Source organism: Marmota marmota, unplaced genomic scaffold, assembly GCF_001458135.2.
Source record: "Marmota marmota marmota unplaced genomic scaffold, marMar, whole genome shotgun sequence".
Taxonomy (NCBI): domain Eukaryota; kingdom Metazoa; phylum Chordata; class Mammalia; order Rodentia; family Sciuridae; genus Marmota; species Marmota marmota.
This window is the reverse complement of record NW_025999932.1, coordinates 45,082,668-45,099,989: the sequence shown is the minus strand read 5'-3', so window position 1 is coordinate 45,099,989 and position 17,322 is coordinate 45,082,668. Positions and strand designations below refer to the sequence as shown.

General features: G+C 36.0%; 1 protein-coding gene across 4 annotated transcripts in view; it reads right to left on the bottom strand.

The window, feature by feature from the left end:
- The window catches only part of Mtrf1 (mitochondrial translation release factor 1), a 55,698-nt gene that overhangs the window by 27,507 nt on the left and 10,869 nt on the right, over positions 1–17,322 (bottom strand). For 2 of the 4 annotated variants that reach the window (XM_015484332.2, XM_048800980.1), the window contains exons 1-5: positions 11,380–11,623; positions 9,000–9,419; positions 7,188–7,279; positions 5,511–5,592; positions 5,207–5,314 (exon numbers count right to left, since the gene is read on the bottom strand). In XM_015484332.2, the coding sequence (XP_015339818.1) occupies positions 5,207–5,314; positions 5,511–5,592; positions 7,188–7,279; positions 9,000–9,411 (694 nt within the window). In that variant the 5' untranslated portion in view covers positions 9,412–9,419; positions 11,380–11,623. Of the gene's footprint in view, positions 1–5,206; positions 5,315–5,510; positions 5,593–7,187; positions 7,280–8,999; positions 9,420–9,885; positions 10,030–11,379; positions 11,624–17,322 lie in introns of those variants that run through there. The other 2 variants (XM_015484333.2, XM_048800979.1) reach the window with 2 other exon arrangements.

Here is a 17,322-nt window from a genome sequence, read left to right as displayed (position 1 = left end):
TCTTTCTTCCAGTTTCCCCAAAGGGACCTTGATCATTTTAACAGAGTTACTGTGCACTGGAAAAAGAAAATAATCAAATCTTTCCAGGACTCTTGGACACTGGCTCTGAACTGAACTAGTCCAGGGAAATCCAGAATATCTCTGTGGTCCACCAGGCAGAGCAGGTGCTTATGGAGGTCAGGTGATCAGTCAAATGAATTTTACTTTAAGTCCATCTCACAGTGGGCCGAGTTGGTCCCCAAACTCATCATCCAGTTATTTCCAAGTTTTAGAATTCATAATTGGAATGAACTACTCAAGAGCAGGCAAGATCCCCACATTGGTTCCCTAACTGGTGTAACAAATACTATTATAGTAAGAAAGATCTAATGGAAGCCATTAGAATTGCTGCTACCTAGAAAAATAGTAAATCAAAAACAATAGCACAGTCTTAGAGGGATCATAGAGATTAATACCACTATCAAGGGCTATTCATCTCTTGTTTGACCTGCATAGAAGACAGATGGGTCTTAGGGAGTAACAGTAGATCATCAAAGCTTAACTAGGTCATGGCTCCAATTGCACCTGCTATACTTAATGTGGTTTCATTGTTTGAGCAAATTCACACATCCCTGGTACCTCATAAGAATCTATTGATCTGGTAAATGCCTTTTTATCCCTACCTGTCAATAAGAACCACCAGGAGCTGGGGTGGTAGAGCACTTGCCTAGCATGTGTGAGGCACTGGATTCGATTCTCAGCACCACATATAAATAAATAAATAAAATAAAGGTCCATCAAAAACTTTATATATATATATATATATATACACACACACATACACACACACATACATATTATGTATATATGTATGTGTATATATATGTGTGTGTATATATATATATATATATATTAAGTTTTTGATGGACCTTTATTTTATTTATTTATTTATATGTGGTGCTGAGAATCGAATCCAGTGCCTCACACATGCTAGGCAAGTGCTCTACCACCCCAGCTCCTGGTGGTTCTTATTGACAGGTAGGGATAAAAAGGCATTTACCAGATCAATAGATTCTTATGAGGTACCAGGGATGTGTGAATTTGCTCAAACAATGAAACCACATTAAGTATAGCAGGTGCAATTGGAGCCATGACCTAGTTAAGCTTTGATGATCTACTGTTACTCCCTAAGACCCATCTGTCTTCTATGCAGGTCAAACAAGAGATGAATAGCCCTTGATAGTGGTATTAATCTCTATGATCCCTCTAAGACTGTGCTATTGTTTTTGATTTACTATTTTTCTAGGTAGCAGCAATTCTAATGGCTTCCATTAGATCTTTCTTACTATAATAGTATTTGTTACACCAGTTAGGGAACCAATGTGGGGATCTTGCCTGCTCTTGAGTAGTTCATTCCAATTATGAATTCTAAAACTTGGAAATAACTGGATGATGAGTTTGGGGACCAACTCGGCCCACTGTGAGATGGACTTAAAGTAAAATTCATTTGACTGATCACCTGACCTCCATAAGCACCTGCTCTGCCTGGTGGACCACAGAGATATTCTGGATTTCCCTGGACTAGTTCAGTTCAGAGCCAGTGTCCAAGAGTCCTGGAAAGATTTGATTATTTTCTTTTTCCAGTGCACAGTAACTCTGTTAAAATGATCAAGGTCCCTTTGGGGAAACTGGAAGAAAGATTAATAGTATAAGTTTTGGTAGTGTACCAGTGGACGTTCTTTAAGGAACCTATCCTAGTCTTCATTCAAGGAATTTTGGGTCTAAGAACTGGTGCAAGTCTGGGAACTGATTGAGGGGCTATGAATCTCCACATTTATGTTTTGGTTTGATTTTTGTTCACATGACCTAGAACTTTTGTCTTACGCAGATCACACAGAGGGGCTGGTGTTGTAGCTCATGGTAGAGCACTCACCTAGCAAGTGTAAGGCACTGGGTTCGATCCTCAGCACCAAATAAAAATAAATAGATAAAAGGTATTATACCCATCTACAACTAAAAAAAACATTAAAAAAAAGAATTTATAGACTTCCTATTATTTTACTTCCAGGAATACTATGATCAATGTCATAAGTCTGTGAAAGTCAGACTATTCTGACTGCTGCTTTGAATCTATTATCCAATAACTACATCCACCTTGCCTTTAGGTTAGTAACACCACTTGATCCCTGCTGCCCTGGGATCCAATTACTGCCACTGCATATAGGTTCCCAATTCAAGGACCCAGGTTCCCACTATAAGGTCTAGCCTATAGAGAGTAATCTCTAGGCTCTTCGCTAGGGCTCCCTTCACAATTTCATTTCTTACAGTAATAGTAAAAGGTATGCCTCCTAGAGATGTAAAATTAATCATAACACTACTTCAAGTGGCCTCTCCCTGAATTCAACTAATGAGTAAAGAATAACAAAATAAAATTATAAACATTAATCTGTTGGGGGTGGAGAAGATAATATATTTAATGGAATACCTTTAACTTGAAAAACATTTCAATTCATTAGACATCAGGCTTATAGAATAACAGAATCAGACACATACTACATACCAAGAGTTATTTCCCTTCACTACTTGAGTTAATCATTTAGTTTTGACTACTGATACAATGGTTAAGTATTATTTGTATCTGTACCCAAAGTAAAATAATTATGACTCTAAGAGTTAATATATAAATTTTAAAATAAAATTTTTCTTTTCAACTTTAGAACTTCTGAGGATGCCTGAAAATTCTCATTTCATTTAAACATTAAAAAAGAAAGAATAATAATATATATGATTTAACATACATGTTTTATGAAGATATCTTTTCTCTATTCCCTATCCACATCTTTTTTCTTCTCCTACCAGTTTATAATATCAATTTTAGAATTGTTTTTTTACAATTTCAATGAATTGAAGTTTATTCTCAGTTTTTATTTTAAAGATATTCAAGTGAAATATTTAGGGCAGTATTTTTTAAAAAGAGCTTTCTAGTTTTTAAAGTATCTTTTTACACTTGATCTTAGCCAAAAGGCCGAGAAGCGATTTTAAAGTATCTTCTTTACTTTGCCAGTGAATCAGTGTTTCCCAACCAACATTTAAGCTGTTCTACATACATGGAACAGAATCTTTCTTTCTGTCATTAGATTTCTCCCTCTTTCATTCTTGAAAGTTCCGTTCAAAACACACATCTCAGAGGTCACTGATGACACTTCCCATTATTTCTTCTTTAGAATCTGCTGCTGCATCTGATTATCTCTTTCAAACTTTCTGCTCTTGCCTCCAGAATGCTATACTGTCTTTATCCTTTTCCTGTGTATCTGACCTCTCTGTTTCTTTTACCTACTATTCTCTTTTTCAATGTGGTTATTCCCCAAAGCTTGGTGCCCTGAATGTTTCCTCTCTATAGATTCTCCCTCACTTATTCTCTCAAAATCAGACATAATCTCTGTGCTAATAACTACCAAATTTGTCTCCTGAATTCTGTTCTCACAGTATCTCTGGTTACACAATTTAGCATTTACTGGATATTTCTAAATGGATGCTTAATTCAAAACTTAATTAAAAAAACACTCATGGGGCTGGGGATTGTAGCTCAGTGGTAGAAAACTTGCCTAGCATCTGTAAACCCTGGGTTCAGTTCCCAGAACCAAAACAACAACCACAAGAAGAAAAACCACTCAACATTATTCTTCCCAAATGGGTTCTTGTTATTTAACTTCAACTCCACTCAATAGAATGAACAAATATCACAATCTCCCCAGCTAAAAAGATTAGAATCCCTGAGGCTCATCGCTTCTGTCAGAGGGGAATAATGGGATGTAGTGTGACTCTAGATCAAACAGACCTGAATTTAATCCCAGGATTATTTGTTGTGTGATCCTCGATTATTTAATTACTCTCCAAGCCCAGATCTTCATCTGTAAAATGAGATTAATAATATCTATCCCACAGGTTGTGAGGATCAGAATGGTGAGATGTATACATAGGAGATGCTGGAGAAGAAATAGCCCTTCTTGTATCCAGTTAGTTACCAAATTTGCCTAAGTACCCCTACTCTTAATTCTAACTCTTAGTTATGTCTGGATTACCTTGAAGACTGCCTTAAATGTAGCCTCTTCAATCTATCCTTCATACTCTTGTCAAAGAATCTTCTCAAAATTTAAATTTCATCAAGTCATATTCACATTTATTTATTTATTGGTACTGGGGATTAAACTCAGGGCCTCATGCATGTTAGCCAAGTGCTCTATCACTGAGTCACCTCCCCAACCCCTCTAGCTCTTTTTATTTTTATTTTGAGACGTGGTCTTGCTAAGTTACCAGACTGGCTCAAACTTGTGATTCTCCTGCCTCAGGCTCCCAAGTAGCTGGGATTATAGGTATGTGCCACCACAGCTGCTTTATATTGATTCTTACAGTTCAGTATTCAGTATACAGTTCCCTATTCTCTATCAATCAAGGCGTATTCAGCTTTCAAGGCTGTCCAAAACCCACCTACTCAAATCTATTTCAGCTATTACATCTCATTAAATATGCTGTCAGTAAACTCCTCATTGTCCTACCCACAAACCAAAGTCTTTCCTACTACATTTTATTTCTTAAAAATAAAAACAAATGACTTTTTTTGCACTCCCATAAAAATTTAACATGATTAGACACTTAGTCTAATTGATAATATTTTCTGATAATGTTACAAAATTGATAAAGCTCTTTTAGAGTAAAAACTTTAGTATTAATTTTTATTTTGACCAAGTTTATTAGTACATGTCTGTCATCCCTGGTATTCAGGAAGCTGAGGCAATAGGATCTCAAATTCAAGGCTAGCCTAGGCAACTTAGGTAGACCCTGTCTCTAAATAAATAAATAGGACTGGGAATGAAGCTCAGTGGTAGAGCAATAAATATATATATATATATATATATATATATATATATATATATATACTTTGAATAATACAAAGTAATTATTTTAAGGCAAGGTAGATATCTATTCTGCCCAGGAAAATTTTCTTTAATATTCCACCTTAGGATGATGCTTCATCCTTCCTGTTCTTTTCTCCTGGCTTAGAACTCTACTCAGTAGAGTTCTAAACAACTGTTGTAAGTCTGTGTCATAGTGTTTAATAGATAACAGATCAAATGTTTTTTAAAATGTGGCAGCATGTTTCTAATCAATATCAGATGTAATATAATTTTCAGCATCTTCTATGGACAAAATCTTCAAATATGCCTACCATAATCTGCTGGTGTATAATTCACAAGTTCAAATTTCCAGTGTTTATAGTGCGAATAATTCTGGTACATGTCAAATATTTCTCGGGTAAATTGCTGGCAGATATCACCTACAAGAAAACATAAAAAACAGTTAGTACAAAGTTTTCAAAGACAGCTATCCTTAGGAATGAGTCCCTTAGGAAATGAGAAGTAACTACTTCCAAAGATGAACACATTTAGTGGACTTTAACGTTATAGTGATGTCAAATCAAGGTAAACTTCAAGAGTTTTTTAGGTCATTTACAATAACATGATTTTACTGACCTCCAGTAGTTCTTCCAGATGTCACCTCTAAAATAACATCATTTTGGTCGTATTTCTCTTTTGGCACTAGACTCTGAAAAAGCTGGAAAAGATTTTCCTTAGTAAATTATTATTACTTGAACTTAGATAAAAGCCCTTAAATCATTAAAAAAATCAGTAATTAAAAAAATTTATATAGTATCCCCAAGAGGTTAGTCCTAAAATGCTATAATGAGTAGATCAAATTAGACTAAAACAGGTGATCAGTTCATGTTAACAATGAAGTTACTTGTCCAGATATTCTGCACTGCTATCAGATTAATTTTCTAAAATGCAGAAGTTTAGATCAAAGCCCAGAATGTTCCATTCAATTTTCTTCAGATTTTGCCTCTCATAATTAGTTCTGAACAGTAGCTTCTTTCATCTAATGAATGAAGCAAGGCTTTCAAAGTTTTCATTTGGGATAAATACATACATACAATTGCATATTCTCCCCTCCCATAAGTGTCAGTGGATATACCATGCCATGTCTTGCCTTCTCAGTGGGGACACTCTTTAAACACTAGCTTGAGGGCTCCTGAGATAAAACTCAAAGAGTTTCTATGCCATGACAAGGAAAAAAAAAAAAAGTGGATTCCTAATAAAGAAAGCAATCAACTTTCCTTTTAGGATAAAGGGGACAAAATTTCCTTAATATTCAAAGTCTTCCAAGTCAAATTAAAAGTACCTATATGTCATGACTTCTACTGCCAGTTTCTGAAATACTCCATCTCTGCTAGAAATGAGATAGTACATGAGAAAGAATATTAAACTAAGTGTCAGATATTTTAGTTTACCTTTGATTAACTGGTTAAAGCAGTGATAAAAATAACTGATAGGGCTGAGGTTGTAGCTCAGTGGTAGAGCACTTGCCTAACATGTGTGAGGCACTGGGTTTGATTCTCAGTGCCACATATAAATAAATAAAATAAAGGTCCATCAATGACTAGGAAAAAAAAAAAAGAATAACTGATACTTCTACTTCATCCCTCCAACCCCTGAAAGAGCCATTCTTCTGGATTCCCAGAGTAAGAAAGCTGAAGGTAAGATGATGGTAAATACGATAGAGGGAAATGTATTCTTCACTGTCTTTGGAGATAAGCCATCCACTGAGTTAGAAGAAAAAGAAACCACCTTGAAAGAAAAATTTCCCCTATGTTTCTAGGAGATAACCAGCTGATACTGATGTATAGTATCGTGAACCTTGAGAGATCCCAGTATCTTATTAAACCTAACTAAAGACTTGTATTAACCAACTGTCTCTAATGCCCCTGATTCCTTCCATTCTATCCAGAGTGCAAATTTCCACTATGACTCACATCATCTCCTTTCAACATTTTAAAAACTCCTGATTGTTCCCCATGGCAGACTAAATTTCTTTACTAGCACGTCTTCTCTTGCCTGGCAAGTTAACAGATTCAGATTTTACTTTTTATTTATTTATTTATTTTTGTTCTGGGCACCTCTGTTTTATTGTTCAACATTCCAATGTCTTCAATCTCATTGTATAACAAATCCCAGCACTAAACCTAGCATAATTACTTATCATAAGATAATAAACCAGTGTTTGTGAAGTACTTTAGGCACCAACTCAGTCTAGCAGGAGGAGTATTTCTTAATGTTAACATTATTGAGATTAGTCTACTTCCTAAAACATACCTCACTGTACAGCATGTTGATTTTTTGATCAATGATTTGCCTTTCTTCCAATGCAAGTTCTTGTAACTGCTTCTCATCTTGTTTATTTAGACCTAAAAACAAGCAACAGGAATTATGGTAAAGTTTTTAAACAGTTACAGAAAAAGTCTTAAATAGCCACCTCATCTTTTGTCTATGTTTTACTTCAGTTAGGAAGGCAAAGCATTAAAATACTTGGAGAATGTCAATTAATGAGTTTTGCTAAGCATCTTGACCATCCCCCTCTGTAGATTGTGATTTAATATCTATAAGTAAGCACAGAAAACAGTGATTAACTATGGGCTGGAGCTGGAGCTCAGTGGTAGAGAACTCACCTAGCATGTATGGGTTTAATCCTTAGTACCACATAAAAATAATAAATAAATAAAATAAAAGTATTATGTCCATCTACAACTAAAAACATATTTTTTTTAAAAAAAGAAAATAGTGATTAACTAAACAGTTCTTAAAAGGAACTGGCTAACTAAATATAAACCCAAATAAGGTTAAGTTTTGGAGCAAACTGGGGTGATCATTTCCCTTTGAAGATGGCAGCCATAACTCAATACTCTTGTGATGTGTTTCTAGCAGTGGCTAGAACTCATTTGTTTAAAAGAAGTCATATATAAGAAGTCTTGAAATCTCTTGACACATTCATATCTAGCATATTTTTTAAAAACACTATGTGGGTCAAATAAAATATAGCCTTGTAATCTGTGCTACATGGAAACAATGGTCCTTTTCATATATCTCAAAAGCAGAAAGTTCAATTATGCAACTCTAGCAAAACAAGATAACAATGACAGAATGGCCAAGTATGGTGAATCCCATAAACTTTGACTCCATTGCTCTAGATGTTGAGCATGTATCAGTTGTGAGAGTTGCAAACGAAAGTAGAAATTTTTGATTCTCAATAATTATTAGGAAGAAAATAGAAATGAAGAAATAATTGTAAAAGAAAGAAGGCTCTATAAAATTCTTCTCTAGTCACAAAAGTCTTTAATCTAATGGGGATTCTGTGCCTCATTCACGGTTTCAGTATTTAACACTTACTATGTGCTAGACATACTTCTAGTTGTTGAAGACTCAAGGAAGAATAAAACATGGGTCCAAGCCTCAAGTGGGTCAGTCTGGGAAAGATGGACACATGCACACAATCATGGTACATGATAAGCAGAATGCCATTGTGTCACAGGACACAAATGAAGGGGGATAATCCAAATTTCAGCATTTCAGGAGAGCTTCCTGGTTAAGGTATTTTCTGAGCTTGTAAATCATCTGCTGCAGAATTGTAATGTCACTACTGGTATCACTTTGTGCACATATACCACAAACCAGGCTGACATAACCCCTACAGTCCTGGTTCATAGGTATTAGGAAAATTTTCTTTTCTAATCATATAATTTTTTTTTGTGGTCTCTTATTATTTGCTATAAATCTGTAAAATCCAGTCCAGTTCAATTTTATTAAATCAGTAAGTATTTGGGAGCCTATTATATCCTATGATTGGCATAAGAGATAAAAAAAAAAAAAAAAAAAAAGACTCAAGCCCTGTCCTTGAGGAACAGACAATGAAGTCAGGGGTGGAGACTTTTTAGCAAGTACCTTAATGAGACTAATCTCTTAGTAGTTATCTTTAGAAGCTGAAATATGTCAAATACTCTAAGTACAGAGTTCTTTTCTTGCCAAGTGTTGAGCTTACTGCTTGTAGGGTTTTAAAAAAAAGATACAGTTCATTAAAGCTTTAACGTAAAAAGCCAATCCTGTACTTACACACACATATCTTTTACTTACTTTCACACATTGATTCTAATTCTTTAATTGTTTGTTCAGCCTCCTGAATTTCTTGGCAAATGGCTGCAAGTGGTGCCAACTCAGCATGCCTTTGGTTCAAGGACTTTTGGTCCCTTTCATTCAAAGAGATATCCTGCAAACACTGACCAAGTGCTTGATACTCCTTATTTAAGTCTTCCACATATTTCTGTAGTGCTTTATGCTTCCAGAGCATCCTGGTATCTTGATGACAATATCTCCTGGACCAATTCTTACTTAACAGACGATGGAGAATGTGATTCCCATTTTGTCTAAATGGCTTTGTAGAGAGATGTATCTGTCTAAACTGATGAGAATGCAGGTTTACGTGATGCTGGGGATAAGCATTAAGAGATGAATGTCTAAAAAGCCAAACACACAGGTGACGATTCATTTCAGCACCTGAAATACAATAAACACAACTTGAAAAGAAAAATAAACTCTAAAGATATATGGTACAATAGAGCTGGAACTTCAAATAAATCATGCTTTTCTCACTTTATCAGCCAGCTCAAAATACAGCCCCAAAGTTCCAACAACTCATAAGAATTCTTCAAACTTCTGAACAACAACATATTAAAATAAATGAAAACAGCATCCTTTTTCCACCCCACCCAACATATATAATTAACGAAGGCAAATGAGTGGGAAATATACAAACAAATATACAAACAGAATGGGTTAAATTAGCTATTTTCTAGAAAATATCCAGGGTCAAGAATTGTCTGTCAATAAACATTTGGAAGGTACAAAACAACTGTGTAAATTTTAGGTGGTTCATGGTTGTCGCCTTTTAAAGTTTAAAGGAAATACTATTGTCTAATTCTTTTTCATTCTAGGCATCGAGATGTCCTATGAATTCAGGTACCTTTATCTTGATTATTCACTAACTGGATAGAGGTAGAGCTGTTATTTGAATGCAAGTTGCCTACTCCAAGATATTTTAATACTTTGTCATTCTCAATTCTGCAGTCACTTCTAGCCGAGATCCTCAAAAAGAAAACTTCAAATACTAAGAGAACAAGAAAGTAGGTCCGGTTAACAAGGGACAGTGATGATAATTAAGTGAAAAAAAGCAGATACAAAATAATATAATTTCAGTTATATTTTCAAAACATTCTACAACATATGGGGAAAAAACTCTACTGGAAGTATGAAAGTATTTTTTAAAAAGAAAACCAAAAGCTGAGCATACCAAACTGTTAATAAGAGGATCTCTAGTCATCTAGAGATTATGTACATTTTGCTTGATTTGTACTTTTCCAAGTCTTTTACATATAAAACACATATTACTTTCATAATTAAAAAAAAATTATAGGTTAGTAGAAATTGGCTTTGTACAATAATTACCTGTTCTCCCCTCAATAATCAAGAGCTAACAAAAACACACAATGATTTTATTAAGTAAGAAAAAGAAGAGTTGGGTGCTGTGGCACATGCCTAGAATCCCAGAGGCTGTGGCAGGAGGATCACAAGTTCAAGGCCAGCCTTAGCAACTGAGCAAGACACCATCTCAAAATAAAAAGGGCTGGGGATGTAGCTCAAGGGTTGAGTGCCCCTGAGTTAAATCCCCAGCACCCAACAAGAAAAAAAGAAAGGGAAAATACAAAGTGTTCGAAGAAAAACAGTTTGCCTCTAAAATCCTAAGATTTGAAATTGAAATAAGAGTTAAATTTTGGCACCATCTCCAGGAAGGAGGTGTATTTTACATATTAGCTCATTTCATCTCTCTAAATCTGCTAACAGCATTATTACTTAGGAAATAAAATATTCAAAATGGTCTCTAAAATAGTCAACATTTGGGGTTCTACTGATTTAATATACTGAATCTCATTTGAAAATGGATTGTGGAAGCATGCACCATTATTCAGGGCCACAAATTTAACACTCCTCCAGCAGTTTCTGTGCATCAAGCTCATCAGAGTGAGTGTGTCCCCCATTTGATAGTGGAAAAAATAAAGATGACAAACATTTTTGATAAAATACTTCTAGCTAAAATTTCCATTTTATGAACAGCAGTAGAGTGAATAACTCTCAAGGTCATGAACCTCAATGTTAAGGGATAAAATCGAGACCTTTACTCTCTAGGGTCATTTATATCTGATTCGAGCAAAATTTCTCTAGCACCCAAAATAACAGTGTGATTCTGCCATCTTAAAAGCAATTCTCGGTGTTAGCGTGTCAAAAGTGATGGTAAGCCGGCGCTAAAGCAGCACGTGCAAACCATACTGTACAACTCTGTTATGGAGCGACTCCATAGGAAGGCACCACCAGGAGGTGGACGGGAAAACCAGTCCCGGTAAGATCAGAAGAGAATTGTGAGTAACTAAGAAAAAGAAAAGAAGGCATTAAGTTTCCTTACTGAGGCGGAACCTTCCGTGACCCTCTATCGTTCAGCTGTTCAGACCCGGAACACTATCACTTTGTGAATTACTCCTTCCGGTTGACGATTGCCTCAGGCTCCTCTTCGGTCAGGACTCTTCTGCAGAGTAGTTTTTGAGCGTCCCTAACAATGAGCTAGAATGAGAGAAATGACAAAGCGAGACAAATCTTCACGAAACGAAACGCGCTTTATTTATCCGGAGTGGGAGTTCAGAGCGTGTGTTCCAATGGTGGAAGGACGGAAGGACACAGCCGACAACGAACCATAACTCCCAGGGGCTACCACCAAGGGATCCTGGGAGTTGTAGTTTGTCCTGCAGAAGGCCCCCACCACCACCACTTCCACACCTGACCTTGAGCCAAAGGTGGAGGAGCTTTGATTTTCACCGGCATGTGCAAACCAAGAAGAGAGATGGTCTCTGTTCTGATTAAGAGTTCAGGATTTACAATGTATTATAGGTGAAATTACAAGAACTTGCTTTTCGGAACCCCTGATTTTTTATGAGTAAGCACTTTCATCATCCAAATTTAGGAGATACTGTATGTTAATTGCTATATTTTCAGCTCCCAAAACTTGAGAAAATATCCAATGACTAAAAGAAACCTTAAACCTAAAAGTTACAACAGGATCCAAAAGACAGGTAAATACACAGGTATATGTATTTATATCTCCGTAAGGTAATGACTATAATGTTGCATGCGCATATAGAATTCAGGGGCTCAACCAATATTTATAGTTTGTAATCCACCAATTAAATAAATATTTTTAAAATTCAATTAAACAACTCCAAGAAAATGTGAACATATTACTATACTTTGAATATTTTAGTGGGATATAATCCTTGGCTATCACATTTGCGAGTCATTTGATTTCTGTGCCTCCATTTTTCTTTCTGGAAAGAAAAGGTGAAAAATACCCCATATTATTGAATTCAGAAGGTTTTTTAAAAGTTTTTTAAAAGACAGGGTCTGGGCGGGGGAGGCTGGGGTTGTGGCTCAGCGGTAGAGCGTTTGCCTAGCATGTTCAAGGCCCTGGGTTCGATCCTCAGCACCACATAAAATTTTTTTAAAAATAAAGGTATTGTGTCCAACTACAACTAAAAAATAATTAAAAAAAAAAAAGTCAGGTCTCACTAAGTTGCTAAGGACCTCGCTAAGTTGCTGAGGCTGGCCTTGAACTTGTGATCCTCCTTGCCTCAGCATCCCAAGTCACTGGAATTACAGGCATGCATCACTGTGCCCAGCCATTCTCTTAAATTATTCAAGAAAGTCCTTTAATTCTTTGATTTGTGTATGCAACTAATAACTTAAGTATCATATGTAAAACTATTCTCCTAAAAAGTAAGCCCTCCTTAAAAAAAAAAAAAAAAGTTTATCTTACAGAAGTAGAGAATAGAATAATGGTTACCAGAAGCTGGGAAGGTTGGCACAGGTTTGCTGGAGAGAGGATGGTGAATGGGTACAGATGTGCAGGTGGATAGGAAAATAATTTTTAATATCCTATAGCGTTTTCTTGATTGACAAGAATTGATTGCTATTTCATCCACAGCCCAGTTGTGTCAAGGCAGTGGGGTAGATTGCAGACAGGCCAAAGAAAGTGCCCAAAGACAGCATGGGAAAGATGATTTATTAGGGAAACCTTTAAAAGATCAGTAACTGCTCCAAGAAGAGTTTAGTGGTAACAGGCTGCCCGCATCTCCATCCCTTACAGTGCTGTGCCAAGCAGTACCTCCTTTCTTTCATAGTGTTTTGTCCAATGGCAGCTAGCTGGACAAGTGACATGTATCCTTTTCACAGTGCCTTCAGTTTTACACCCATCCTCTTTCAGAGAGGGACTTTTTTGTGTTGTTTTTTTGGCGCCAGCGATTGGACTTAGGGGCATGCGACCACTGAGCCACATCCACAGCCATATTTTGTATTTCTTTTAAAGACAGGGTCTCACTGAGTTGCTTAGCGCCTGGCTTTTGCTGAGGCTGGCTTTGAACTCTTGATCCTCATGCCTCAGCCTCCCGTCAGAGAGGGATTTTAGATGTTAGGCTGCAGAAGCTGTGATAACATTAGCATTAGTTTGCTTGTCTGACAAGCATCCCAAGGAGCAATTGTCCCAGTGTATGTGCAAAAAGTAGTTTTTTATAGATAACACTAACTTGTCCTAATTCCCAGGGTACATGAAAGCCTCTGTTCTTTAAGATAATATATATCTGGACTTTCTAGCCCAGGCTTGCTCTCCTTGTTCCCTTAACTTGGTAAGGTCTTTGGGAGCAGAAAATAGGCATTCAGGGACATGATGTTTTACAGTCCCCCTTTGCTTTAGGGACTATATAATTGTATATTTCAAAAGAGCTAGTAGAAAAGATTTTGAGTGTTCCCAACACAAATAATAAACTCTTGAGGTAATTGATAGGCCAATTACCCTACATTATACATATGTATTGAAATATAATACTGCACCCCATAAATGTGCACAATTATGTGTCAATTAAATATGAAAATTTAAAAGAAGTTACAGTACAATTTTTGCCAAAAAGTCTTTAACAAGTCTTTGAAAGCCTTACTATCAACTGCATTGTTCATAGCCATATTATTCATGTATATATTCAAAATTTGTATGTTGAAGTCTTATCTCCCCATGTGACTGCATTGAAGATAGGACCCTTAAGGAGATGATTAAAGTTAAATGAAGTTAGAAGGGTGGAGCTCTGATCCAGTAAGATTAGTGCCTTCTGAAAAGAGACACAAGAGAGCTTTCTCAGTCTTTCTGCTCACACAGAAGGGTCATGTACCTGAATGCCAAAAGAAGGCACCCTAGAAAGAAACCTAACTTGCTGATTTGTACCTTGATCTTCCACTTCTCAGCCACCAAAACTGTGAAAAACATATTTTTGTTTTTAAAACCACCAGGCCATGGTATTTTTTTTTACAACAGTCCAAGTAGACTAACATTTAAATATATAAAAATTTATTGAGATATACATGAAACTTCATGCACTTTATTGCATTATTCCTCAATTTATAAAAATCTTTACAAAAAAATTATTCTTAAGCAGACATGGTGGCCCATGCCAATAATACTAGCAGCTTAGAAGGCTGAGGCAGGAGGATCTTGAATTCAAAGCCAGCCTCAGCAACTTAGTGAGGTCCTAAGCAATTCAGCGAGACCCTGTTTCTTAATAAAATATAAAAAGGGCTGAGGATGTGGCTCAGTGGTTAAGCATCCCTGGGTTCATTCCCCAGTACCAAAAACAAACAAACAAACAAAAAAACAACTTATGCTTTATTTTATTTGTTTATTTTTATGTGGTGCTGAGGATTGAACCTGGTGCCTCACACTAGTACCTCACATGTGCTAGGCAAGTGCTCTGTCATTTAACTACAGCCCCAGCCCAGAACTTATTCTTGATACTATAAATACTGCTTCCTCCTATAAATTTTCAAAGAAAGAAAATAATGTGGTCTATTTATATTTATTTACATGCAAAGATATTCACATTATATCATTTTTTAATATTTATTTTTATGTGGTGCTAAGGATGGAACCCAATGCCTCACGCATGGTTGGCGAGCGCTCTACCTTTGAGCCACAATCCCAGCCCCACACATTATATCATAATTGAAGGAACATATTTTGAAACTAGGCAGCTATTCCATTTAAAAAATATATAGGGCTAAAGATGTGGCTCAGTGGTAGAGTGCTTTGCCTATCATGTGCTAGGAGGCCGTGGGTTCAATTCCCATTACTGAAAATAAGTAAAAAAAAAATATTTTTAAATGCATATATATTTAAAAGTCCAGTAAAATTACAAGTAATCATTATTTTCATATTTATATATGTTAGCTGTCACTGTAACAAAATATCTAAGATAAACAGTGTATAAGGAGGAAAGATTTATTTGGCTCACTATTGCAGAGATTTCAGTCCATGGTCAATTGGCCACCTTGCTTTTGGGCCTATGGAGAGAAGAACCTTATAGCAGTAAGCACGGGGCAGAGCAAGTCAGTTCACCACTTGGTAACTGAGGAGGGTGGGGAGGAGGAATAGCCAGGATCATAATATCCTCTTCAAGGGCACAGCCTCAGTGACCCAATAACCAACTTCTTCCAACTAGGCCCCACTTCCAGATGTTTTCACCATTTCCCAAAAGTTTCCCTTATCTGGGAACTAAGCCTTTAATACATGAGCTTTTGGGAGACATTTAAGATGGAAATCATAACATGGTTCCTTATGTTTTGTGATGAATTTTATTGTAAGAGGCCATAAAAGGAAAAAACCTGTGGAAGGTATTAAGGATCATTTTATAAAATTAAATAACTTCTAAAGAGTATAATATCATGAAAAGTTAAATATTTCCCAAAACAGTAATAGCAATAATAAAAACTGTTAGTTTGGTGACAAAAACATATACATATAAGATTTTGATTAAATTAGCTATAAGAACTATCATATCTGAAACATTTCTCATAGTAGAGTCAATAATAAAGAGTTTCTTTGTTGAGTGAATTTGTGATAGTACTGATAATTTTATATCCCTTTGAGAACCTAAATGTCCACCTTCTAGAACTTGGAGCAAGCTAAAATAATAAATTATGCAGGGCCATTTTTCAGATTCTTTTAGAAAAGCAAGCTTAGTCCAAATACCCAAGAGGTAGTTATTGGGGGAATTTCACTTAACTTCTTCTCCTAGGCTAGTTTAAAGATTCTGGGGACGTGTGTGTGTGTTTGCATGACACAGATCAACTTGTGTCCATTTGTAGGGACTCCAAATTAGTTAAGTGTCCACTTAGGGTTTTCCTTCAGAGAAGCAGAGCCCCCAGCACCAGGGCTTCCACATTTCTGTACATTCTTTGGGGATCCAAACCAGGGCTGCTAAAGATACTGGTTCCAGACTAAGCTGAAATCTTTGATTCCTTCTGTGAAATTTTCAGAAGCATGAAAGCTACTTAAAATCCCTGCATACAAGTTATGATACTCTTTGGCTTTGAGCACACCATGAAGATGAGCCTGTTTTTCTGGTTTCCTGGAGCTTAGGCCCTTGGCCATACCTTAATGTCCCACAATATGAAGACTAGAAATGTAAAGATCAGATATGTTTGACGATAGAAAAGATGAAATCAGAAATTATTTAGCAATTTAATATAAAATTCAAACTCTCATGAAGGATGAAAAGCACTGGCAAGGCATAGGTTATTCTATTGTATTCTTATAAACTGTTTCCCCTGAGAGAAGCAGAAATACAAAAGATGAAAAGGCCGAATATCTTATTTTCCCGTGTTCATACTGGCTCTCAAATTTTTTCTTAGCTTGAAAAGTGAATTCTAAGAAATGCGCCACCTGCTGGCATTGTTGAAACTAAACCCCTCTCAAATAATTAAGACGTACAAAGTCAACCTATGTTCCATTTATCTTTTTTTTTCTTTAGTTGTAGATGGACATATCACCTTTATTTATTTATTTTTATGTGGTGCTGAGAATTGAACCCAGTGCCTCACATGTTTGAGGCAAGTGCTCCACTAATAAGCTACAACCCCAGCCCTCTTCCTTTTATTTTTCGAAGAAGAAGAAGAAGAAAGACAGGACAAAACTACCTTTCCACCTAAACTAGCCTAGGTACATTGTTTCACCTGCCCTCTTTCTTCTCTTTTCTCCCCATCTCCACTGGATTATTTTAAAGCAAATACAAAACATCAAATATTTTCATCTGCAGATATTTTAGTAAGTATCTCCGGAAGATAAAAGGCTTTTTAAAAATGTAAGTACCCCTAAAAATTAAAAAAAATATATATTATCAAATATCCAGCTGGAGTTCAAATCTACCTAATTGTATTAGATTTTTTTCTTGTTTTCTGGCCTAACATGAACATTTTGTTGCATCAGGATTCAAAGGGTTCAAATAGATGCATTGCAATTGATTGTTATATTTATTGT